The 27,976-nt window shown below is 37.2% G+C and overlaps 1 protein-coding gene across 2 annotated transcripts in view; it reads left to right on the top strand.

Annotated features, from left to right (window-relative positions):
• LOC113048070 (TBC1 domain family member 22A-like) overlaps positions 1-27,976 on the top strand; it is a 153,199-nt gene that overhangs the window by 83,127 nt on the left and 42,096 nt on the right. For both annotated transcript variants that reach the window (XM_026209572.1, XM_026209573.1), the window contains exon 11: positions 7,252-7,379. In XM_026209572.1, the coding sequence (XP_026065357.1) occupies positions 7,252-7,379 (128 nt within the window). The remainder of the gene's footprint in view (positions 1-7,251; positions 7,380-27,976) is intronic.

The raw sequence follows: 27,976 nt of genomic DNA, 5'->3' as shown, positions 1-27,976 counted from the left end.
AAAAAAGCTCACCCAATAATGAAAATTCAGTTATTTTCAATGATTTCCATGATTGATCGTTGTTTAAATTAATGATAAATTAATAGTGAACCTTAATGCTGCAAAATGCATCTATTGGTTTTGTGGTGCTCATGTTGCATTTTAAAACAATTGCAATGTTTTCAAATGATATAATGGCATTTAAAATAAAATTATCCCAAACATAACTGTGGCTGTGCTGCGGAGTCAGTGAACTGCTTCCATCTGTGCAGCAAAACACACTGTTGCTCACATGAAACATTTTTATGAGCTTTATGTTATATGCTACTGTTCCCAGAAGAAAAAATTCAATAGAGTTGTTAACAAAGAAAAAAAGAAAAGAAATGTTTTTATATGAGTATTATGACCAGTACTTTGTTTGATGCTGCTGGATCCTGTTTTGGAAAATGTCAGGTTTTTCATTTTTGTGTTCCGGTAGGCCTATTTGTTTTTTCTAAATCCAGAATTTACAGTACATTAGATGGTCACAATGAATGCTTGCACAAGAGTACAGAGCCAGTGTGGATATGGCTAGATGTATTTGAAGTTATGCACACATCTTGTTCGGCACAAATCAAAATGTTTCCGTATTCGCAAAGTATTTGAATGTTATACTATTTATAATGTAAACCATGCTTGTAGGCTACTTTACCAGCATTCGCATATGGACGGAATAGATCATTCTCCTTACTAGAGCAAAAAGTCATGGCATAGTCTTGGCATATACTACGGTATGCTATGGTCTATTTAAACTGACCAGTGTAACATTTTATGTGTTTTGTTGGCTGTTATTTTATTTTGATAATGAACAGTCTGCGTAAATTTGAATTGTATTCATGCTAGAATATGTGGGGTGTGTGCGTGTGATCAAAGAGCTGAAACATTAAAACAAAATAATAATAATAGTTTTTGGAGTAAGGTATATGTGGCGAGTGGGGCGGGGCCGAGAGGCGTGGGAACAAGGAGTGAGGCCAGGTGTAGTGATTGGAGAAGAGCTACACCTGCGCCCCACCGCCGGTATCGAGTCCCATGTAGGAGATGGAAGGATATAAAACTGGAGCGACTATAGTGAAGGACGAGAGAGGACCAGGCCTGGGCCATAGTTTATGTTTTGGTTTTTATTTATGCGCACCAGTCGTCCGTAAGGGGCTGGTGCGCTGTTTTGTGTTTATTTTGAACTAAAGTCTTTGTTTGATTGTCCGCCGGTTCCCTCCTCCTTCTTCCGGATGATTAGGAAGTTTAATATTATTACAGTATATTCTGCAAGAAGTGCTCTAAGTTGTGGCATCACCGTTTAGTGACATAATTGAATGCACCAGGGAAACTTATGGGTCACAGTGCCTTTTAATTGCTGTTTTGAATCCAGCAATTATTTATTCACAAATAAATGCATCTCCTCACTCCTTCTTGAGTGTAATGTGACAGAACAGCAGACCCAAGAAAAGTAATCGGCATCCCGGTTTCTTCTGAAGTCCGCGATCATCTCCACTGTTCTGAGCGTGTTCAGCTCCAGGTTGTTAAGTCTACACCAGACAGCCAGCTGCTCAACCTCTTGTCTGTAAGCAGACTCATCACCCTCCTGGATGAGGCCGATGACTGTAATGTCGTCTGCAAACTTTAGGAGCTTGACAGAGGGGTCTTTAGAGGTGCAGTCATTGGTGTACAGGGAAAAGAGCAGAGGGGAGAGAACACATCCCTGAGGGGCACCAGTGTTGGTGGAGCAGCTGTTTGATGTGAATTTCCCCAGTCTCACTAACTGTTGCCTATCTGTCAGAAAGCTGGTGATCCACTGACAGATAGAGCTAGGAACAGAGAGCTGGGTCAGTTTGGTCTAGAAGATGGGATGATGGTGTTGAAAGCCGAACTGAAGTCCACAAACAGGATCCTCACATAAGTCCCTGTTTTGTGCAATCCCATGTTGATTGCATCATCCACTAACCTGTTTGATCGGTAAGCAAACTGCAGGGAGTACAGTAAGGGTCCAGTGATATCCTTCAGATGAGCCAGAACCAGTTTTTCAAATGACTTCATGATGACAGACGTTAGAGCCACAGGTCTGTAGTCGTTAAGTTCTGCTATCATGGGTTTCTTTGGGATGGGGATGATGGTGGAGCGTTTGAAGCAGGAAGGCACTTCACACAACTCCAGAGATCTGTTGAAGATCTGTGAAAAGATGGGAGCAGCTGGTCAGCACAGGTTTTCAGACAGGCTCGTGTAACGCCATCTGGGCCTGGTACTTTTCTTCTTTTGTTCTTCCTGAAGACCTGGCACACATCATCTTCACAGATTTGAAAAGCAGGAGGTGTGGAGAAGGGGATTGCAGGAGGTGTTAACGGTTATGTAGAGAGATGGTCACAATGGGTGTTGTGGGTTTCAAATCTACAATAAAACTCATTCAGCAAGTCGTTGATTAGCCTCAGTGCAGGGGATGGTGTCTTGTAGTTGGTGATGGCTCTCAGTCCTCTCCACACTGAAGTTGAGTCATTGGAAGGAAACTGGTCTTCCAACTTTTTAGCGTAGGTCTTTTTAATCTCTTTGTTCAGTGTGTTCCTGGCCTGATGTTACAAGACTCTGTCCCCATTTCTGTGGGCATCCTCTTTGGCCTGACGAAGATGTCTGAGTTTTACTGTAAACCATGGCTTATCATTGTTGAATGTTAAATAAGTCCTGGTAGGAATGCATATATCCTCTCAGAAACTAATATAGGATGTCACTGTCTCTGTGAGTTCGTCCAGATGGGTAGTAGCAGCTTCAAAAACACTCCAATCAGTGAGGTCAAAACAAGATTGTAAATCCTGCTCTGTTTCGCTGGTCCATCTCTTCACAGTCTTTACTACAAGTTTAGCAGATTTAAGTTTTTGCTTATAGGTCGGAATAAGATGAAGCAGACAGTGATCAGAACGTCCCAAAGCTGCTTGTGGACCAGAGTGATATGCATCCTTTATTGTGGTGTAACAGTGATCCAATATATTACTGTCTCTGGTGGGACATGTGATGTGCTGTCTGTATTTTGGCAGTTCAAGGGAGAGATTGGCTTCATTAAAGTCCCCAAGAATGATTAAAACAGAGTCCGGGTGTTGTTGTTCTGTCTCTGTGATCTGATCAGCGAGTTTCTGTAAAGCTGAGCTCACATGCGCTTGCGGAGGGATGTAAACACTGACCAGAATGAAAGAGTGAAACTCCCGCGGTGAATAGAACGGCTTGCAGTTGAGAAACAGCACATCTAGACCTGAACAGCACATCTTCTTTAACACAGTTACATCTGTACACCAGTGTTCATTGATGTAAAAGCATGTCCCACCGCCTCGCGATTTCTGCGTTGCAATCTGCTCTAAACATCTGAAAGTCCGGCAGATGGAGCCCGCTGTCAGGTATGGAGTCATTCAGCCAGGTTTCCATGAAACACAGAGCAGCAGAGTGTGAGAAATCCTTATTTGTCCGAGAGAGCAGAAGGAGTTTGTCTGTTTTGTTGGGTAGAGAGTGGAGATTTGCCAGATGGATGCTAGGCAACAGTGTTTGAATCTTTTTTAATAGTTGTGTTTGAGTGCCTTAGTTGTCCACAGTGTAAAAAGATGCATCTCAAAATCATAAAGTCACTGCTGGAGAGGGTTCAAATATGCAAAGATGCTGGAAAACTGAAGAATCTTTAATAGGAAGGAGCCTGCTATAATGTTAAGATTTTTCTGAAGAACGCTGCTCAGTTTAACTGTTCAGAACAAACAAGGGACTCATGCACAACCATCACAAAACAGAAAGACAGCCGAGGATCATCAGGGAACAGAACACAGTACTAAGAACCAAAGGTTCCCAAACTTTTGAATGGGGTTATTTAAATATTTTTTTGTCTAAATGTAAACATCTTTTATGTACAATATCTTACTCAGGACTGTACTAAATAAAAAATAACATGCATTTAGTATGATCTCTCTTATTTTTTGAAAATAATTTTCAAAATTTTCACATTTTCACAGATTCTACAAGGGATACCCAAACTTTCGAATCCCACTATATGTGGCTCTGTTCTGGTTTGCCGGTTGGTCACGAATTTCCACAAATTCAATAATATTTAGGCATTGTTTCTTTTCCTAAATCCTCACCATCTAACCCTCTTATTTCACAGGTTTGTTTTATTGTCATTCACTTTTTATCACTGTTTTCCCATCTCTTACTGTGGCAAACACCGGGGAAGGGAAATGAAAGATTTCATGCCCAGAATTTAGAATTTGTCCGATTAATTTATCTGTTCCCCCATTTTAGTTGAAGCATGGGATATTTTAGGAACAAAATAAATGAAACATGGTCAGTGGCCACAAATGAATAAGTCGTAGGAATTAATTAATAAAATATTTCTATTTAAATGTACTTTTAAAATTTAAATCACATTGAAAGCTTTATTTGTACATTATGAGTGGACTATTATGAATGTATTTATATACCAGCACTTCTCAAAGTCCGGACTCCGGTCCGGATCCGGACCCGGAGAGAATTCAATCCGGACCCGCCTCCATTTCATATTTCAACAGCAGTAATTGTGTGTAAGGGATTAAAAGTCTGGATTTCCTACTTTATTAAACGCATGTCAAAATCATTTGTTTAGTGTTTTATGTCTTTTTGGAGATTTTCCGCAATTAAAGCGAAGGCGATATATTGAAAGTTTTCCATGATTCAGTTGCCATGGCATCCAGTGAGTGTAAACGTTTGACGTAATTGGGCGCGAGTTGCGCGACGCGACACTTCACCTCAGTAATATTCGCATTTGAATGGGTGTGGAGGATGTCATTGTCCAGGAAAAGAAAAGTTGACCAAGAAAATAGAGTTTTCAAAGATGATTGGACAGAGAGGTATGCGTTTATTTTGCCCCAATCCAGCACGAAGCCATTCTGTTTGATTTGTAATGAAACAGTTGGAGTTGTGAAGAGTGGAAACGTCAAACGGCATTATGAAACAAAACACGGTCATTTTGAACGACAATATCCACCATGTTACTTTTGTGGTGTTTTGTTAAGAAAAATTCAGACCCTTAAATTAATTGTTTTGCCACTTTTGCACGTTATTCATGTAGCTATTTTGAATGCAGCCACCTTATTTTTTCATAAAACGAATGTTAATTTGTAATACATGTTTATTAAAAACAAGTTTTGTAATGACCAATAGTTCCGGACCTTTCTCATTGTTGAAAATTCTGATTTGGACCTTTGAATGTAGACTTTGAGAACCCCTGTTATATACTGTCATCGTCACTCACAGCCCCTCTCGCGTGTTTTATGCATTAGCCGCACACAGCCCAAAATGAAATGGCTTAATTGATCACCGATGGCTTTAATTGATTGCATCTCTTATCGACAATAGAGAGAGAGAGAGAGAGAGAGAGAGAGAGAGAGAGAGAGAGAGAGAGAGAGACATGGCGCATTGGCAACTAGCTGAAATAAAATGTTTAAGGATTTTATTTTATTTCAAGTAACAAAAAATTAGTTTTTAATGGTTTTAGTTAATGATAATAACCCTGGCTGGGCTTGTATAAGTCATATGCAGATATACAGCTGTTGCAATCTCACAGAAGGTGTCCGAGCTGGTTTTGGCTGGAAATACAGCGAGGGTAAGACAGAGGGTCAGTGCAGATGTAATTACGGGATGGTTGGGTGGGGGCAGAAGTCAAGAAGAAGTCCATTGCTCAGCAGAATCATGGCAAACAGCTCACTTGTCTTTCTGTGAACTCTGACCTCTGCCTGTTTCCCATCCCCCTCAAAACTTGCAGTTGGAAAAAGTATGAAAGAAAATGTGTACTGTTTGCTGGAAACCATTTTCTGCTTATTCTAACATATTTTAAATTTGTATTGTGGGCTACCTGAAATAATTTCCAAAGTTACACCTCCAAGCTTCTAAGGGGGTTGTTTAGGGTCAGTGAAAGCGTTTGTGTGTGTGCGTGTGCACGTACGCGTATGTGTGTGTGTGTGTGCGCGCGCGTGTGTGTGCGCAATTGCACGCATGCTGGATGAAAGTGGATTTAAAAAGTCAAATGCATATTAAAACTCTGAGAGTTTATTTAACGGACCAATTCTCACTATTAACTTGCTTATCAGCATGCATATTACTAGCGTATTGGCTGTTTATTAGTACTTATAAAGCACATATTAATGCCTTATTCTACATGACCATATTTTCGATCCCTTAATCCACCCCATACTTAAACTTATCTTAAACTATTAAGAAGCAACAAATTAGTAGTTTATTGATGCAAAAGTCATAGTTAATCCTAAAACTAATGTGTGTCCAAAACATTAAATGCATATGAAACACAATGCATGCATAGACTACACTTTTGGGAAATTGTAGCATGATGTTAAACTATAAGCTATTTTGTTTTCATCATCATGGCCATCGTTATCCTTAATTAGGTTAAAATGGGCACGATTTTTTAGATTATAAAATAAGCAAAATTGTTGTGTTCGTTTCGTCAGTCTGTCGCCTCTGTGTCTTGGCAGTGAGATGTATTCAGCGTAAATGAGGATAAGTTGTTTATTCAGGAGAGCTGGATGTGAGAATGGCACCGTCAAGACAAGCGTGAGGTTTGACAGGAGTACATCTTCGACATGGCTGGGTGGATGCTTGTAGCTAGAGCTTGATATCTTGTCTTTATTTTTCATCTTTATTATGTACTTACTCTGAAATGACTTTTATATACAGACCATTGAAAAACTTAAGGGCAGTTTTCACACATGATCATATTTAATTATTGCATAGATTTATATCACCCGCAACCCCCAACCAAAGCCTGTCATGCATGTGACGGTTAAAGAATAGCGTCGGTGTCAGGATGTGAATAAAGATGCCTATATTTCTACAGGGACACGCATTCATGCATGTTACCCATCAGTTGCGTGTCCGTGTTGATTAAAAAGACGCCCATAAATAAAGCTGCTGTTTCCTCTCAAACATAACACGCTCAGACATTGGGATGACAGCTGAGTAATTACCTCATGCTTACATGACAGCGTCGAGCACATGACGGCATGGACGGAGAAATTCTTTATGGATTTATTAGGTTGTTATGTCTTACGCCTGGCAGGCTGTCATCTGTGAACTGTGTCATTGTGTCCGTCGAGTGGCTGTCATTTATTGTTTGGTCCCAGTTTTACTGAAGAGAATATAATGATGGTTTAATCATCTGTAATGGATGAATGGGGTGAATGGCATCAGGGTGGTGATTTGCTGTACTGTTTTTGTCTTTAACAGAGAATGTACATCGCCACATGCAGCAGTATGAGGTGGAGTATTTGCAGTTTGCCTTCCGCTGGATGAACAACCTGTTAATGAGAGAGCTTCCTCTGCGCTGCACCATTCGCCTCTGGGACACTTATCAGGTAAAAGAGACTCTCAACAGTCTCTGATGTGGTCAAATACATAAATAGGATGTGCAACTGTTTTTCAAAAATTATCATCATTTACTCACTCTTAGCCACTTTTCACCTTTAGAATTAAAATAAAATAAAATGTGCTCCTGGATCACAAAACCAGTCATAAGGGTCATTTTTTTTTAAATTTAGATTTATACATCATCTGAAAGAATAAATAAGCTTTCCGTTGATGTATGGTTTGTTAGGATATGACAATATTTGGTTTGAGATACAACTATTTGAAAATCTGGAATCTGAGGATGCAAAAAAATCCTGAGAAAAATACTAAATACTGAAAAAATCACCTTTAAAGTTGTCCAAATTAAATTAAATTAAAATTAAAATTATGCATTTAGCAGACGCTTTTATCCAAAGCGACTTATGTGCATTTAGGCTATCAATTTTTACATATCATGTGTTCCCGGGAATCGAACCCCCAACCTTGCGCTTGCTTGCTTGCTAGCGCAGTGCTCTACCAGTTGAGCTACAGGAACACTAATGAAGTTCTCAGTATGGTATGGTAGGAAATTTACAAATTATCTTCATGGAACAAGATCTTTTCTTAATATTTTTTTTGCATAAAAGAAAATTCTACAATTTTGACCCATAATAAGGTTTTTTTTTTTTTTTTTTTTTTTTTTTTTTTTTGGCTATTGTTAAAAATATACCCCAGCGACCTAAGACTTTTTAAGACTTAAGACAGTTTTGTGGTCCAGGGTCACAAATAAAATATGGCAATTTATATTTAATCTCTCAAAACTTTGACTTTATTTCTTTAACTGTGGCATTTCCTTTTTTTTTTACCCATTTAGAAAGGTTTTTTTTTCTTTCTTTTTTTTCTTTTTTGTATTAGACAGAAACAGGATTCCATAGATGTTTGTCAAAATCCTGTGTAATTGTTTTGTTTTTTTTTTTTATTTATGCTGCATAAAAGTAGATTTTTTACACTGCTCTTTTTCATGGCTATGAGAAGGTGGTGACCAGGGTAAACTTTTTTTTTTTCAAAAAAGACTACTCATGGGTTTTCTTAATAAGTATCTGAAGCCCTGTATAATTATGATATTTTATAGCATGCGTGGGTGGGACCGAATTATTATTATTTTTTCAATTATTTTTTTGAGTGAAATGTGCTTACTTTTAATCCTCTGTAAATGCTTTTAATCATCAAATGATGCAACAGTTTTGGCTGGAACACTCAAAGAACAGAAAAAGACTTGACACATTATACACAATGTCTTTCTGAAGGTGTATTGTTGTAGTGACGGTCCCATAATAAGAAATTATTTAAAGAATTAACATTCTGAGAAGTTCATTCTTTTGCCGTCTAAAAACTGAAGCACTGTAAGCTGACCTCTGTTAAATGTATAGCATTTATAAACGAATCAATAATAAACAGATATGTATAAAACTAGAGATTCAGATGCAGGCTTTGTGAAATATATCAACTTTCTTTACTTAACAAATTCAATTGAATCGAAATTTGGTATGGCACAGTATTCATGATTTTCAGTTGATAACAATTAAAAGCTTTGGACTATTCTTCACACAAAGCTGTTGCATGACATCTGAAGATTTGGTTGTAGATCAGTGGTTCCCAAAATTTGCAGACCATGGGTTCTCAGCCAGAGCCCGGGGTCCACTAAGAGTTCAAGAGAATATTTGACAGCAAGAATTGAAGATAATTTCAATGCATCTACCATAGTAAGCTACACCTGAAGAACACTATGAAATGTGTTCCAATACCAATGCCAATGATATACCAATGACATAACAAATTTTATAAGCTGACATTTCTGAAGGCAGTTGCTTCACATTTAGGCCCCGTCCACACGGAGACGTTTCTGTGAATACGCACACATTTTTTATCGGATAGGCGTTTCGTCCACACGGATCCAGCATTTTCATCAGGTGAAACCACTATTTTTTGAAACCGGGTCCCAGAGTGGATATATTTGAAAACGCCGTCTTTGCATTTTCGTCTGGACGGCTAATCCGTATATTTTCTGAAACGATGACTTCATCAGCCCACGTCTCCCCCCTAGTCAGACACCTCTACATCACGTAACAGCAACAAAAACATGAACAAACACTGAACGATTGTCTTTTTATTAACTCACGTTAACACTGATTAATAAAAGTATTGTTCCATGTTCGTTTGTGTACCACGCGTAAGGTTTATGAGCATAGTCCAAGTCTTCTTCTCTGTTTTTAGTGTATCTCTGTGGCAGAATTACAGCGCCACATACTGGTCTGGCATGTATACTACATCATTATGCGGTTTCGTGTGGACGCGGATATTTCTTGAGACGAGGAAAAAAAAGATCGGATTGGGGTAAGCTCCGTCTCCGTGTGGACGGGGCCTTAGTTTTTTTTTTTTTTTTAGGTGTAGATGGCTTGATTTTTTGACGTTGCTGTGCACTCAGCTCAAGATAGTGATAATTATCCTTAATTCTTACTTATTCCTTTGAAGAAATCTTGAATTGATTGTCCTGTCGACTACAGATGCCCACTGTATTAAATGTCCGTTTCCTTCCATCTCTAAAGTACAGATGAAATGCTTTCAACAGCTGACAGTTTCTTTATTCTACTTGACTGATTTGTATTATACACAGATTGTAACCATTGCCGATAGAAAGTTCACGTGCTTTGTTTGCCCTATTCGTTACTCACTGGGGACGTGTCATTGGATTCTTTCTGACAACACCAGCCTCGTCACTGGTGCATGTCGATGTGTACGTTAGCTCAGAGGCGCCTCAGAAACACTCTCTTGTTAGGCCAGTCACAAATCAGTGATACTAGGACATTATTGATGGTTTCTTTCATTAAAGAGATGTTTCTGATATTGGGGGAGGGGGGGTCAACTACTTTCGAAGACACCCTGAGTTGCTTTCAGATATTGATTTTGCCAGCTGAGCAAACAGTGAAAGCCAGGGCAAGAAGAGATAACTGCAGAAGGATTTGCAGCAGCAACCCTTGATTATTTTACGTTTTATTGATGCTTGAGGTCAGTTTTACTATTTTACTTTCTTTTTCTTTTTCTGTTTCCACTGACTTCAACAGAAGAGTTATCGGTAACACTTTATAATAACTGCACACTATTAACCCCTTTACGTGCAAACATCGCAGACGGCCCCAGTTTATTATTGTTTCACTTTCACAGCACATTAAACATCACTGTCTTACTTCATCTGGACAAACTGTGCATCAATTGAAAGTTTAAAGCTTTAAAGCTAGCTTCGATATTTGACCAATATTTTGATAAAACATTGTTGCAGTGACAGATATTTAGTGATTTATGTCAGAAGTGCAAAATAATAAATCCGTATTATGCCATATTTTGAATAGAAATTCACCACTCATTCATATTCAGTCACGTCAGCAGCCGTTTATTTGTGTTCACATAGACTCACTGAACAGCGTCAATAAGGATTTATAGACAAAAGATGCATATCTGCGGAGATATATGGATATATTTACAGATGTTTACTTCATATTTCTTCAGACAGAATCGTCATTTCTATTCATTTTCCACGGATTTACGCGATCTGATGATAAACAGCCTCTCCCAGCGATCTGTGTGTGTGCGCAGTGGTCACAGCTCGTGCGGTGTGTGACTCAGACTCTGATTGGGCCTTGCCAGTGTCAATCTTAGAGTGTCATATATGGACACCGCCACATCGTGTCACACGTTTCCTGCACACTTCCTGATAGTTATCTGGCCAAAACAACACTGAAACACCTCTGTACACACGAAATATCCAAATAATAAACCCGCGATTACGATAGTAAAGCTTGGTATGAGAATTTATTGAGATCTGGGGCGTTTTTATAAAAAAAATCGAAAATGTACATCAGAAATGCTAACTTGTGCAGCGATGAAAAAGGCTACAAATAACATATTTTTACAACAGTAAACGACCAAATTCCACCCCTGATCGCTAAAGAAAGTTATTATAAACACTCGATCGGGGTTTAAAGTGAGTTTTGAGTAAAAGTGTACTAATAATTTTATAAATTGTCTGATGTAGCTTGATGCTAACGTTAGCTCCGATGCTACTAATAGCAGGTGCTTTTCTTCTTCATAATGCATTTTTGTCACAATAATTCACGTAAGGTCGTAGGAAAATGTTTTGTTGTATTTTTATAGTAAGACTTTTGATAAATAAGGGCTAAATGCAAAGAGAGACTGAAGTGAGATTGCTGCTTTGTGTCTTTGTAAAGCCTGAAAAAACACAATCAAGGCTAATAAAGGTGGAATAAAAACAAAAGAATAATGATAAAAGAATAATGCGGATAATGTGTCATACCTGGTGGAGGTGTGAAAGACTCATTTGGTGAGAACAATGGAATAATGAATCGGGCAGTTTTCACAGCCAAACACACACAAAATACACAGGAGAGTTTACATGTGAGATCTCACAGAGATGACAAGGGCCATAAATCAATCTGATTAGCCTTCTCTAAAAAACACACATGACATGGCCTTAGAAAATATTTCATAAAATTTGCAGTTTTACAGATTAGATTATGAAATTTCTAATGAAGTTTTGAAAGACTTGTGGCATTAGCTACACTCTATTTCTAAACTCATATCTTACATCAACACATTTTTAAATACATTTAAAAAATATGTTTTTAATATTTTTATTTTTGTTTTTATGTTTGAGCTTATATATCTCTATTATCATAACAGTCTGAGTGATTCTGATTCCTGAACAGTAAACTTTAAAGTGTCAGCTTTGTGAACATATGTTGAATATGTATCTAGTCAGAAAGAATCATGAGCAGAAACCTTTTTATTTTGGGTATGTCATTTCTGTCTCCATGCCAAAAAAGGAGGTGCCTAGAAAGGGGTTAATCATTAATTAAGCATTAGTAAACAGATAATTCATAATTTATAAAGCATTAATAGACAGTAATAAGCAGTTTATAAATACAGATATAAATGCTTTATTCTTGATTTAAAAGCATATCTATAATGTGTTTAATAATTGTATTTTCATACTTTATTCATGATCAATTTATCATTTCTCAATGAAGTATAGCATTATTTACAAACCAGTTATTTAGGAGTTGCCAGTGATTCATAAGATCACAAGAAATGTAGTAAATGCAGGTAGTTATAAAGCATTTAGTAGTGGTCAGTTAACTATATATGTGAGCTCATCTAAAGTGAGGACTAGTTATGCCTTGTAAAGCATTTATAAAGGATATTTAAAGGCTCAGTTATCTTCTAAACAAAAAACGGAAACAAACACAACACAGTGATACTGAACATATAAATATTAACAGCCTTTAAATCTCATTTGTAAAACTTTACAAAGCATAAATAGTCCTCACTTTAGATGAGCTCACAAAAATAGTTAACTAACAACTACATATGTTTTATAACTACCTGAATTAACCCTGAATTACAGTAGAAATACATGTTAATAAACCATTTATTAACACTATAAGTAACTATTACTATATGTCTGAATAAAAAGAGGTATGAATGCACATTTAAATAATTTATCAATCATTTACTTACAATTTCTAAGTGATCTTATGAACCACTGACAAATCCTTAATAACTGGTGTGTAAAGAATGCTATACTTAATTTAGAAATGATAAATTGATCATTAATAAAGTATGAAAAAAACAATTATTAAACACATTATAGATATGCTTTTAAATAAGGTATACAACATTTATATCTGTATTTATAAACTGCTTATAAATGTTTATTAATGCTTTATATATGATTAATTAACTGTTTCCTAATACTTAACTAATTATTAATAGCATGCAGTTATTATAAAGTGTTACCGAGTTATCTGAGTAACTACATAACCTGCCTACAAATGAAAACACCGCTCTGTCTTTATTTATTTATGACTATTACTCTACATTTAGAGAATGTAATTTATCATCCAAAGCAGTATATAAGTGTCATTGACGTAAAAGAGTTTCCGCAAACAAAGATACAGAAAAATCTGTTTTAAAACAAATTTCCCGGTTTGTATGTTTCAATGGTTTTCGAAAACTTTCTTGCCTTTTTGAAGACACGCGCAAACACTGTCATTTCCTATAACCATCAAGTAAAAATGAATAACATGTTTCTTTACACCTCAAATACTTGTGTGTGTGTGTGTGTGTGTGCGTGAGCGCGTTATTATCAATGTTGAAAACCATTTTTGATTAATATTTTTGTGGATACACTTCCATTCAATAGTTTGGTGAAAGAAAGATTTAGGAAAGAAATGTAAAGCTTTTATTCTTTAAGAATGTGTTAAATCGATCAAAGGTGACAGTAAAGACATGTTACTGGCAGATACAAAATTGAGTCAATTCAGACAAGTTTTCAACACTGGGAATGATAAGATACATTATTAATAATTGAGAAAGGAAGATTAGAGTCCCAAGTAAAAGAGCCAAAGAAAACAATGCAAGAGCAACAGTTACAGTTTTCTTTTATCCTTTCCTTGAGCATGTTTACAATATCAAATGTGAGACATTTAACCCAAACCTATTCTTTCATAAGTGTTTGCAGTTGATGCAAAAGTTTATCGGGTTTTTAGCTCTTACTCGAAACTTTTGGATGACTTTCCTTTGTATATATTCAAACTGGGCAGGCCGCACTGTTATTCAAAGAGAAGTGAACTGAGCTCATCTTTCTTTGAAATGAAAGGTGATGTGTGCCATTCGGAAGTCTTCAAAATGGGACATTTCCAATGCGTAAACTTGTGTGTGCATTGACCTGTTACTGTGGTCATGGCGTCACACCCTACTGTTACCTCGGCCAAAATCCTTTCTCACACTTCCATCAAATCACTGGGCCATTTCATTCATGTTTGGCCAGAAGCTCTGAAAGCCTTGCTGTCAGGACCGTGAGCTTGCTTGAAAGTGCTCGCTCTGTGTTTTTGTGCTGTGAGTTGACTTCAGACGCAAACTTTTCTGACTTGAACTTGTCAAAGGAAATTTTATAGGTTATGTGTAGTTGAAATAAAAAATTCATATTCCAGGTGATTCCTTCTTGGAAAAGTGAAAATACTTATACATATTGTATATATATATATATATATATATATATATATACATTTGTCTTCATCTTGAACTAAAGTAATTAGAGTATAATGTTTATTGATAATCATCATATAGTGTGTGTGTGTGTGTGTGTGTGTGTGTGTGTGTGGATATAGATATAGATATATATATATAGCAGTGTAACACTTTCTTCATACTTTGTTTAAAACATTCAGTAAAATCATATTTTATTGAACCCTTTTTCTGCTCTTTTTTTTTTTTGCTCAAGTGAAGTTTCGGCGATTGGAAATTTCAAGTTATTCTTATTCTGTGTTTTACCAAGTGCTCGATTTTGAACCCTAGTGTGAATTCCTCAACAGAGGCCAGGAATAGAATGTAATTCATCCCATACATTTTTAATGCATTGCCAAATAGTCTGAAAATGAGTGCTCGCACTCTCTACCTCGCCGACTCTGACAATCTGTGTCATACTAACTCACCTTAAAGATCTTGATGGCCCAAATTAGCCAAGTCTGAATGATGAATATTTCAGGAGCTTTTGAAAACAGAACAAGTAGCTTATCTTGTATCTCTCATGGAGATGGTTTCTGTGCCATTCATAGTGCATTTCGAGTTTTTCTTGATCTGTACTGCGTTTTGTTGTCACACTTCTGCTTCACACACTGACTCATGTTCTTTAGAGTACCCTTAACTATATATATATATATATATATATATATATATATTTCTCAAAAGTTTGGGCACCCCTTGCATCTGTGAAAATATGAGTAATTTTCAAAAATTAAGAGAGATCATACTAAATGCATGTTATATTTTATTAAGTACTGTCCTGAGTAAGATATTGTACATAAAAAATATTAACATTTAGTCCACAAGACAAAAAAATTGCTGAAATTATTAAAATAATCCCCTAAAAAGTTTGGGAACCCTTGGTTCTTAGTACTGTGTTCTGTTACCTGATGATCCTCGACTGTCTTTCTGTTTTGTGATGATTTTGCATGAGTCCCTTGTTTGTTCTGAACAGTTAAACTGAGCAGCGTTCTTCAGAAAAATCTTTAAGGTCCTGCAGATTCTTCAGTTTTCCAGCATCTTTGCATATTTGAACCCTTTCCAGCAGTGACTTTATGATTTTGAGATGCATCTTTTCACACTGAGGACATTTGATGGACACAAACACAACTATTTAAAAAGATTCAAACATTCACTGATGCTCCAGAAGGAAACAAGATGCATTAAGAGCTGGGGGTGAAAATCAAGGTAAATCAAGGTAAATTGTACTTAATTTGTGTACCGGGAAACATACAAGTATCTTCTGTTGCTTACGAAGGGCAGAACTAAATGGAATGGAACAGAATAGGACAAATTTTGCCATCTTCATCATGTTCAAAAGTTTTCACTTTTGTGGATTAATGTGTATTGGAGACGTAAACCGTTTAAAACGATTCAGTTCGATTTGGTGAACTGGTTCAAGAAGATCCGGTTACATCGAATGATTCGTTCACAAACCGCATACCACAAACTGCTTTGTTTTGAACTCTCTCTCACCACAGACACGGAAGAGAAGACAATGCTGAATAAAGTCGTAGTTTTTGCTATTGTTGGACCAAAATGTATTTTCAATGCTTCAAAAAATTCTAACTGACCCTCTGATGACACATGGACTACTTTGATGATGTTTTTCTTACCTTTCTGGACATGGACAGTAGACCGTACACACAGCTTCAATGGAGGGACTGAGAGCTCTCGGACTAAATCTAAAATATTTTAAACTGTGTTTCAAAGATAAACGGAGGTCTCAGGGGTTTAGAACAACATGAGGGTAAGTTATTTATGACATAATTTTGCTATTTGGGTGAACTATCCCTTTAACTACTTAAGAACACTTATCTTTGTGTGAAGTTCAGCTTATGGTTACTTGGCAGACTTCACATTTTATGAGATTCCCTGGCTATACCTCAAAACCTAGTGAGGTGCCTCATTAAACAGCAGTTTTGGGAATCATCGGCATTCTGTCATATTCTACGCAATACTACATACATTTTATAGCATGAGCTACTCCCAGAATGCATTGTTACAAGCTCAGTTGAATTTTTTCCAGAAAATGTCAGTGTTTAATGATATAATATATGATATATGATGATATGATATGATATGATATTATATGATATATGATATGATATGATATATGATATATAATATGATGTGACCAAATTAATATTTTAAGTGTGCATATAATTGTTGTACCATTATTATTACTTGCATGGTTTATTTTATTTATAATATATTTTATCCTGCTCTAAACTCTAGATCCAGACAGAGGGCCCTATTTTAACGATCTGAAATGCAAGTGTCAAAGCGCGAAGCGCAAGTAAGTTTGTGGGCGGGTCTCGGCGCTGTTGCTATTTTCCCGGCGGGATAAATGGCTCTTGCGCCCGGCGCAAATCTAAAATGGGTTGGTCTGAAGTAGCTTCATTATTCATAGGTGTGGTTTGGGCGTAACGTGAAATAAACCAATCAGAGCGTCATCCAACATTCCCTTTAAAAGCAGGTGCGCAAGATCCATTAAGGATTGCTATTATTATGGCGTATTTACCAGGCGCACGCCAGGAGCGGTTCACAGCCGAGGAGACTGATGTTCTTGTAAGAGCAGTGAAAGACAGAGAAGTTGTGTTGTATGGGGATGGGAGAAACCCACCCAAAATTGCATCGGTTAAACAGGCGTGGGAGGAAATAGCCACAATTGTTTAATCGATTTTTTTCCTGGTTCTTGACGGACACACATATTTGTCAGATGTCCTTACAAAGCCTATATGTCTTGCCACTATTGGGCAAACAGGTCTGATCCTTAATTACTACAATTAGCCTGAATAATTTGTAAGCTAGATTTATGCCTATTTTTTCACATCTTCGTGGCACACCACAATGATTTCTGTCATCTCATGTGTTAATATTTTTTTTTAGTGTAACAGTTTATGATTTGCAAAAATAACTGTTGCATCTGTGTAGATTACATGAGCAAAGTGTATGCGCGTTGTGCACGCTATACATTATGGTCAAGCATGCGCCCTTAAAATAGCATGATGAACAACGCGCAACGCGCCACTGACTTTAGACTAGGTTTTTTTCTGGTCAGTGGCGCAATTGTTTAATGGAACAGCAAAATAGCACCAGGGATTGTTTGCGCCGGAACACGCCTCCTTTTTTGCGCTGAACCGCCCAGGGAGCGCAAGTTCATTCACTAGTTTAGCGACGTGCTTCTGTGGAGGGAAAAGCGCGCTTTGCGCAGGTGCAAAATAGGAATGACACATGCGTCGGTGTACAAAGTCAATTGCGCTGGGTGCAAGATAGGGCCCAGAATCTGCCACATTCATGCATTCTGTTAAAATATTTACACTGAATTTCCTGAATGGATTTAAAAACACAGAGCCAAGAGAGTCCTCAAGAAAATCTCCCCATGTTCACAGTTGATGTTAACATGGCTAAGCTAAAAGAGGGCATATTCTGTATGTAATCCCTATATTTGTAATCTCTCATCATTTACTCATCCTCATGTTGTTCCAAAATTCTGTTTAATGTACTGGATGTTCTTTTCAATTGCAGCAAAAAAGGACCAAAGTATAAAAATACCCTATCCATGACTTGCGAACGTATTTTAAACCTATTCTATTAAAGGGGGGGGTGAAATGCTATTTCATGCATACTGAGTTTTTTACACTGTTAAAGAGTTGGATTCCCATGCTAAACATGGACAAAGTTTCAAAAATTAAGTTGTACGTTTGTTCCCAAAATGGTGGGTTTGTCACAAGTTTCGGAAAGTCTTTTTCGAGTATGGCTCTGTGTGACGAGTCCTTAGGGCAGATTACCAAAAAAAAACAGCATTAAGGGACCAGTGGATGGAGTTTATTTTTACAGAGCATCAACGGAGTTTTTGTTTGTTCCCTGCATTTCGAAGATGCTTGTTTTACAAACAAGGCCCAGTTTGACGACGGATTTGCGTATCGTTTATTTCTTAAGGATGATGCAATCCCAACGAAAAAGGGTCACGGTCGTGTGTTGGAACCGCAGGCGGTGAGTAAAACTGCTTCAAATATCTCTGCCTCCTTGTTAGTGCGTCCGCCTCCCATGCCGGAGACCCGGGTTCGAGCCCCGCTCGGAGCGATTCGTTGCTGCTGCTGCTCTCGTTCAGTTTCAGCCTCGGGATCTGATTCTAGATCATAAATAAACGGCTGAATCTGACTGTTAGCCATGGTTTGTTTTGGATGATGTTTTTTCCCTCACGGTAATGTCACAGCTTCCACATGCTCTCGACGCAAAAAGCCTACTGGCGCTCGTGATTCTTTAGCTCCGCCCACACGTCACGCCTCCAGCCGGTCGTGTTTTTCCGGGAAAAATCGGTACAGACTATCTTTCTCTTATGAATATAATAAAACTAAAGACTTTTTGGAGTTATGAAGGATGCAGTACTACTCTATAGGTACTCAAGATTAACAGGATATTGAGTGAAAACGAGCATTTCACCCCCCCTTTAAGTCATTAATAATTGAAAACCTTCACTTCCATCTCTTTTGATTCTCTTCTCTTCTTTGTTGACTTTGTTGTGCTATGGCGTCCTCTTTGAAGCTTGAAAGCTTCAGTTCCTATGAGAACTAGGTTAATGAAAAAGTATAATACCTGTGGTCAGATGATGTAGTTCTTTAAAACTTTAAGCAATCATGCAAAGATGTTTATAATTTTCTTCGTGACAGGTGTTACAATTCTGTGAAAATCTGCGAAAACATTAGGATTTTCAATAAATAAAATAAGAGTATACATGTATGCAGTACATAAAGATGATGGCCCCTGTTAGCTTAGCCACGTTAACATCAACTGTGAAGATGGGCAGACTTTGTTGAGGACTGATCATTGCTGATCACTGTTCACACTGCTTGCATGCCTGGCCATTTTGTTTCCATATCTGTTTATTTATTGTTTACGAACACAGCCAGCCATGTCGGAATTAGTCTGTTTGTCGTCTTAATACATTTTGGGATAGCAAGTCTCTGTAGATAAATCAAACATATCAAACCAAACTAGCTTGGTTACTGATACGATCTCACCACTGAAGCAAAGTAGCATTATTTTTATATAGTGGCAGTTTCATGCGTAGTGCTTGGGCTGTCCTCCCCTCAGTCCAGTTACTTTTTCAGTATGCCTTAGTCTACTTGAACCTGAAAACAGTAATAGTTCCTCAGTGGTCCTTTGACACACTTGATGTGTATCCCATCCATCTGCTGTATATTTGAATGTTTGTAGTGTAGGCATACGAAAGCTATTGTGCTTCTTGCTGTGCTTGCTACAATTACCCTTGTCTTTGGCTATACCTTATTGTTATACACATTCATAACACTAGCACATAATAATATGAGCATTCTCACATTTCCAACAGAACGTATACAATATGTGCTGATTTAATGTTTGAAACCTTGCTCCGTCATGATGCAGCTTGTTACCCACCAGGTGGTTTTATAGTTTCCTTTCCATCCAAATGCATCAATAGCATGGCCTTCAATTATAAAGCAACCACGCACAGCTGAAAGTGAAGAGGGTTGTTTCATGACCCATCACAGTCAACAGAAGTCAGTGGACTAAAGAATAAATATGTGCATGCATGTCTACATTGCCTACAGCAAGGTCTTGTGCTTTTTACTGTACAACCACATCACGTAATCAGCACTCCGGTGCGTTTGTTGGGTTTCTCAGCGGGGGGACTTATTAGAAGCCCGAGGCCAGCAAGGAATCTCTTTTAATGTTGTGTGCTCACACCTCTAACTGTGCGTCACACATCTGGGCGCTGACTTTGATGAGACGCCCCCATTATGGGTGTTTGATATTGCTGACAAACCACATCATTTCATAACCTGTTATGTGGTCCGCCTTTAGAGGGATCTCTGGGATTCATCTTGGTCCACATTCTCAGTTGTGTTCAGGCCTCAGCTGAAATGTTTCTGTCTGAAGACTGTTTGAAAAAACGAGTTAACATGTGCGACTATGTGTGAAACGTGATAGCATCTCCACTGTGGTGTTCCTGGCTCACTCAGTTGGTGATTGAGCAGAGACATTGGCGAACTTGCACCGTCTAGTGCAGATTTCTCTGTTACAGAGCCAGGTGGACTTCACAACCGTTTGTTGGTGTGCTGCAAATTAGCCGATGAACACTCGCAACGGTTGATGCATTCCTGCTGTTCACGGGTGCTTGTTAGCCCTGTACAGTTTAACAAAACTCCCACAGCTCAAGCCTTTTGCCTCTGTAATGAACTAAAAGTTTGCAGTATCTCTCCAAGAAAAGAAGCATTAGCTTTGGCCAATTTCAAATATGCTCTTCTACACAGGGTTCTAAATTAATTTTTTTGATCACCAGCCAATGTGGCTGGTAACTTTCTAAAGTTGCCAGCCAATCAAAATATCCACTAGCCAAATTTTTTTCCGGTGAAATTATGAGTGCCACTGAATGCAATTGATTATTTTATTAGCATTGTTGGCATAAAAAACAGAAAGTACAATACATACAACAAAATATACATAGAAAGTGCAAACATTTATTTTTAAGATTGGGATCTCTATCTATGATTTGAATATCATGTCTTCAGAGCTTCTATTCTTCTTCAGAGGTGCCATCAGAATCTGAGCCACCCTCTGTTCATTTTGTTCCATGTTTGCGCACAAAGTCAGGCCTGCGTGAGCGCAAACTGTCAGCATGCCAGATGTCAATGGCTTTGGTTGGATCAAAGTCTTTGATGTCAGGAGAGCACAACTGGGTTTTAAGGAGGTCAGAGAGGGTCTCACCTTTTAGGCGTGAGTGCCAGTCACTCTTTACCTGCTTCATTGCACTGAAACCTCTTTCACAGTCAGCTGTAGTTGTAGGGATGGTGAGGAGAGCATCAAAAAGATCAAGAACATCAGGACACCGATGGCGCAGCATTCTGTTCACAGTAGGCCAGGTCTTCTCAAAGGTTCCTGTAGCAGGGTGAGACAGAAAATATGCATTATGCATTTGCCAACTATTAAGGCGGGCGTACACGGTGCGATTTTTGCTGTCGTACGTGTTCGCATGCGATTTTTTTTCAATCGTGTGGAAATTGCGTATTCTCGTATGGTCGCGGCTCGTATCATTTGCGATGAATTACGAGCCGAGCAGAGTGGCTTAAGAGCACTTCCCGACCTCCCGATCATTTTTAAACATGTATAAAAAGTTTGTGCCATTTGTGCGGTTGAACGAGCCGATTTGTTGATTTATCTGAAGTTAACCAATCACGAACTAGGAAAACCACAGAAGAAGAAAGACGAAGATGGCAGCTGAAGTCTATCAGGAACGGCGAGCGCTGTATGATGTTTCTAGCAACGTATTCCAATGCCTTTTTAGTTCTCTCTCTCTCTCCCTCTCTCGCTCACACACACATATGTAGTTTACAGGGACTCTCCATAAACGTAACGTAACGATATCCATCACGGAAAATGCATGTTTAAAATTTCTATTAAACACCGTATAGTATTTTTTAAAGCCATTTGGTTTACGAGGGCACAGTAATTGTCCTCACAAACCATGTTTACATTTTAATACCCATTTCAGATATTTATAAACCATAGCACACAGGGTAACCAAACGTCCCGGTTTTTCTATTGCTGAAAAATAACCTGTACGTGTAGAAAACAGTCACGGCTCGTATCAATATTTTATTTGCAGTTATGAGAGAGGGAGAGCAGTTATATTAGGCGCGTTCCACTTGAAGCACCGCTGCACGCAGAGAATGATCACCTGTGCGTGCAGCGCTGCTTCAAGCCGAACGTTTCTATCAACTTTGTGCGATTGCTTCTGGAATTCGCAGGTTGTAAAATCGTGTCGTATATCATCTCGTCCGTACAATTTTCAGATAAACTCACTCGTGCCGTGTGCGTGGACATACAATCTTCCGACCATCCGAATTCGCACCGTGTACGCCCGCCTTTATACATTTTTAAATGCAACTTTAGTTATTAAAAGATGGCATTCAAATTTGGATTCTGCCTTTAACAAATTATATTTAGTCTGATTCCTGATAAACAAAATAAAACTTACAATATTAGACATTTCTATAGAGCTTGGGAACTTTAAGCACTTGTTTAAAAATTCTACTGATAAGGTACATTAGTATGATTTTTTTTTTTTTTTTTTTTTTTCTCAAAAATCATTCTCCAAGTACCTTGGCTGAATCCTGCTGTGTACAGTTCAGTCTTGAGAACTGTCCATTGATCAGGGATCAACTCCAGATCAACTCCAGCAGACAGTAAAAGAGGTCGGAAGTGACTGATGAGTTTGTTTACCTCTTCATCACCAAAATCTGAGAACAAAAGGGAAAACATTAATGTAAAGTTAAGCAGTTGTCTTAAAACATAAAATGTGTAAAGATTTGTTCATTAGGGCCCGAGCACCGAGGTGCGAGGACCCTCTTGTATCTGCTTTGTTTTTTATTATTAGGGCCCGAGCACCGATGGTGTGAGGACCCTCTTGGAATTGCTCCGTTTATTATTATTAGGGCCCGAGCACCGAGGTGCGAGGACCCTCTTGTATCTGCTTTGTTTTTTATTATTAGGGCTCAAGCCCGAAGGGGCGAAGAGCCCTATTGTTCTTCTAAGGATTATTCTTATTATTATTTTTTTTATTTTTTATTAAACCTTCCGGGGGTTTTTGGGGGCCTTAACATGCTCAAAAACTCTTGAAAATTGGCACACACATTGGAATCTGCGGCCATCAGGACGCCGCAGAGGCTGGGACCCGGGTGTGGCACAGGGGCTCTACAGCGCCCCCTGGAACACAGTCAGAAATCTTGAACCATAGCTCACACACACTTGCATATATTTATATGAAACTCAGTACACTTGTAGATCTCATTGAGCTGAACAACTTTCGCGCTTTATGTCATAGGCTCCACCCAACAGGAAGTCAGCTATTCAGGGCTGTTTAAAAAAAGCATGCTCTGGAATTTGAAATACTCCTCTGAGGTTTTCAACCCGTTCGCCACAAAACTCGGTGAACATGATCTCAAGACATTGTGGATGAAAAATTGCGAGGGGATTTTTGATATCTCGAACGGTTTGCCCGTGGCGAGGCGTGGAACTTATGGCGAGAAATGAGGAACAGGAAATGTCTAATAACATCCACATACATTTCCTGAATTTGATCAAACTTCATGGGTTTGTTCGTTGTATGATACTGATTGTATATATGTGACTATTAAGAGTCAACGTTATAGCGCCACCAACTGGCAGCAGGAAGTGTGTCATTTTCCAAATGCTTTGAATTCAGCATCTTATTTTTACTCGATTTACTTAAAACTTCATCAGAATAATGACAAAACACGGACGATGTAAATCTGTTGTGGGGGTATTGATATCTGATATAGTGTTGCCATGGCAACGTGTCAAACTTGAATGTTCTGTTATGGTGAGTTTGAGGCAGACAACAAGCTCAGATTTACATGAAACTCAAAACACATATCAGTATTAGTGATAGCTAGACAATGGCAAAAGCTTTTAAAAGGGCGTGAATGAGGCACTCTATAGCGCCACCTTTTGTCAAAAGTGGGGGGGTTAGTTTTAGCTACAGACACCAAACTTGGTACATAAATTGTTCTTATCAAGACGGACAACTTTCTAATTCACAGTCATCAGCTACGATCAACAGGAAGTCAGCTATTTTGATTTGAATGTGGATTTTTTTTTACATTTAGCTGTGAATTAATGCATACTGCTCAGAGGAGAGTAACACTATACACACCAAACTTTGTCTACATGATGCCAAAACATTTTAAACAACTTAAATTGCCAATGGATTTTGGATAGCTTGGATGGTTTTGTCGTGGTGATTTTTTTAAATGACAGTAAAAATGAAATTATTAATTGTCCTGCATTTTTAAATTCCAAACACTTCAAAACCTTTTTTCATACAGAAAAAAAGTCATTCTGAGTAAATATGGATAGTTTCACGACTTTACAACACTGTATGGATAACAGAAAATTAAAAAACTGTCAGACATCTCATCTCACTCTGTCCCTCTGTTTGAGTGTGTGTGCTTAGACTTCCATTGTCTGAGAGAAATTGCGCCCCTACAGGTGCATATCCTGAACTAAAAAAGGGAGGAGACTCTCTTTTGGTTTCACTTTTAAATCGGTTAAAATACAAAATAATACTTGGATTTAATTCACACTGACAAGCTAAACCAACATATATGATTATTACCAGGTCAGGGCTCATTAATAATGGATGTGTGGTCAGTGATACGTGAGAAACACGAGAGATGAATCACCGCTCTGAGCAGGAGCGTGTGGAATGATGAGCTCAGAAAAACGAGTTTATTCTTGTTTTATAGCTATTAAAAATAAAGTATTGCAGCGATATCACACAATTCACCAATTAGAACACACCAAGAGCTAAATTAAGATGTTTTTGAACTGTTTCAATCCGATCAGCGCGCACAGTGTCACAAGTTCAAAACAAACAAATTTATTCTTGTTTAAGAGCTTTTTAAAATAAATTATTGCCATAAATGCACACTATACACCCATTATAACACAACACGAGCTAAATACAGGTGTTTGTGACCCGTTTATGTGCGCAAGACTATTTGAAAGCGCGACTGGCAGAATAACATATATCTCTCGAGCTGCATGATTCTGCCTTTCGTCGTAAGAACGAACACATCACGGACAAGATTATTTCAAAACACATAATAGCTTGGCTAATATAAACGAAAACAGCCAAGTGAACATAAACTGTTGAGAAATAAATCTGAAGTGGATCTACTGGATTTTAATATTAATTGACCGCATATACCAGCTGCTTCTGTCTTCAATTTTAATCTATATAAAAAATTAAACTCATTAATCTTGGCTGCTTTTTTAATGTGTGTATGTATTTATTTATTATTTTGCTCTAAAAAGACTTAATCTATATTTAATTAAATCAATTACATTTTATTTTACATTTGATTTGTCCATTTCTGCATCTAAACGCCTAAAAACCTAAAACATGCTCTATTATATTATTGTTAGCAATTTCTTTATCGTCCAATTTATCTGGTGTACACACTTTTATTTTCATAATAAACTTTTTTGTTAGATTATACACAGTTGCAGTGGTCTATAATAAATATTAACAGGTTTTATTCAAGCTGTTTAGAATGATTGCCATAGGATATTTTTTTAAATGTAAATCCATACAGCTATAAATAGCTTGTTCTTGGTTTATAAGCACATTTATTAAAAAGGAGAGTAAAGGGTCAGTTATCTTCCTATGAAAAATAAAAAAATAAAAAGAAACAAACAACAACACAGATTGATACAGAACTCAGAAATGTTATTGTGGATTTATGATAAACTCAGCCTGTAAATGAATTAATTCTCCTCCAAGAAGACACAAGTAGTTCACACCTGTTTTACTGTTTTAACATGAAGCCATATACTGAAGATGTTCAATTTCGAATGGGTTTAGGATACCTTAAATGGTGTGGCCATAGCGATTTATTAAAGTAACATAAACAAAATACAATAGTTATTTTACTATATCTTTAAAAAAAATTTAATTCCAACTCTTCATAATTTTTTATATACGTAGGAGTCATCATTTGAAGGAAGCACAGTAAGTTTCATAGCTTTATCATTTTCAAGAGCCAGCATAAAATTAAAACTATCATAACATATAAATCAAGCTTGCAATTCTTAGTACCAATAATGGCCACCAGATGGCGCTATAGGATTACTTTTAAATAATTATTGTAGAAACAAGTATGATTTAAATCATTTATAGAAATCTTTCAAAGAAAAATAATATGTATTTTACTGATAAAATGACCCTCACTTAATTAGAATAATATGCTGAAGTATTGTGAAAACTGTGTATTAAGAATAATTCTTTATAGGCTTTATGGACAGATAAGTTTGGAGTGACTCTTGAAGGATCAGCACCACATCCTCTTTTACCACTGTTTAAAGAATTTATCTTACAGAACAGGTGCGAATGAATTTTGGATAGCTTGAATGGTTTTGTCGTGGTGATTTTTTGAAATAACAGTAAAAAAGGAACCAGTAAATGTCTTTTATTTTTTTAAGTGCAGCTTCTAAACACTTCAACAAAATGTACACATAGAAGACAAGTCATGCTGAGGAAATATGCATAGTTTCATGACTATACAACACTATATGGATGATAGAAAATTAAAAAAACTACCATACATCTGATGTCATTGTCCCTCTGGGTAATGTGTGTGTGTGTGTGTGTTAAGTGTGTGTGCTGAGTTTGTGTGAATGTGTGGGAGAGGGGATGGGCTTGGTGTCAGAGAGAGAGAGAGAGAGAGGGGGGGGGGGGGAAGACTTAATCATCTCTTTAATCACCAGCAGAAAAAAAAGCAATTTGGTGTTGTTGTTGTTTTTTCATCATTACAGCTTAAGAGATATCTTAGGCCTCAACATCAACTGTTGCTAGCCTACTCCCAAAATTAATAGTCATTAGTAAGCATTTTATAAATACAGCTATAATTAAATTGTTCATAGTTTATATGCACATTAATTTTGAGGAGATTAAAGGCTGTAATCTTCCTAAAAAAATAAAAAAATAAAAATAAAAAAAATAAACAAACACAGAACTCAGAAACATTTATTTCAAGATGCAATAAAAGAAAACTGTACACTATATATATATATATATATATATATATATATATATATATATATATATATATATATATATATATATATACATACACAATTGAATAAGTTTATATTTATTTTTTTTTATCAAGTGTACAGCTAATAATAATAATAATAATAATAATAACAATAATAATAATGCATTTTATTTAAGGCGCCTTTCAAACCACTCAAGGTCACCGTACAACAAGTAACAAAAGTAACAATATTAAAACAAAAAATAACAGCAAATAACAATGTCAATAAAAAACCACAATAATATTAGAATAGCACAACATATTGTGGAATACTATATTAAGACTTTATATATAGGCTTTATGAACAGATAGGTTTTGAGAGATTCTTGAAGTACTAGCATCACCTCCTCTTGTACAACGGTTTGAGGAATATATCTTCCAGATAGTACCGCCGCTCCCTATATGCAGAATACGCAGTCTTCGTAGGGCACCAACTCCAAGAGGGGGCACCATCCCAGTAGCTCAAAAAAAATAAAACATGCGCCATTCTCCCAGAATCCGGGATTAAGATTTAGGAGCTCTTTTTTATTCCACCTCCTTTCCTGAAAGTCTGTCTTGCAGAATTGACTAAAAATTAATCTTCACATTAATTCCTAATTATTTTGCAATTCTTTTTGTCAGTTCTTCTTGACCTGGTTTTTTCTTCTTCTTTTCTGACCTCATGACCCAGTCAGCATTTTTTGTACAATGGCCAAGTCTTAACTTATCAATTTCTGTATTGCATTTGTGTTTGATATTTCTCACAGGCTTTACAGAGTTAAAACTCTTTTTTTAGCGCATTTCATCTGTAAAAGAAAACATGC

Source organism: Carassius auratus, chromosome 29 (assembly GCF_003368295.1).
Source record: "Carassius auratus strain Wakin chromosome 29, ASM336829v1, whole genome shotgun sequence".
Taxonomy (NCBI): Eukaryota; Metazoa; Chordata; class Actinopteri; order Cypriniformes; family Cyprinidae; genus Carassius; species Carassius auratus.
The sequence above is the reverse complement of the archived record's forward strand: the minus strand, read 5'-3'. Positions and strand labels throughout refer to the sequence as shown.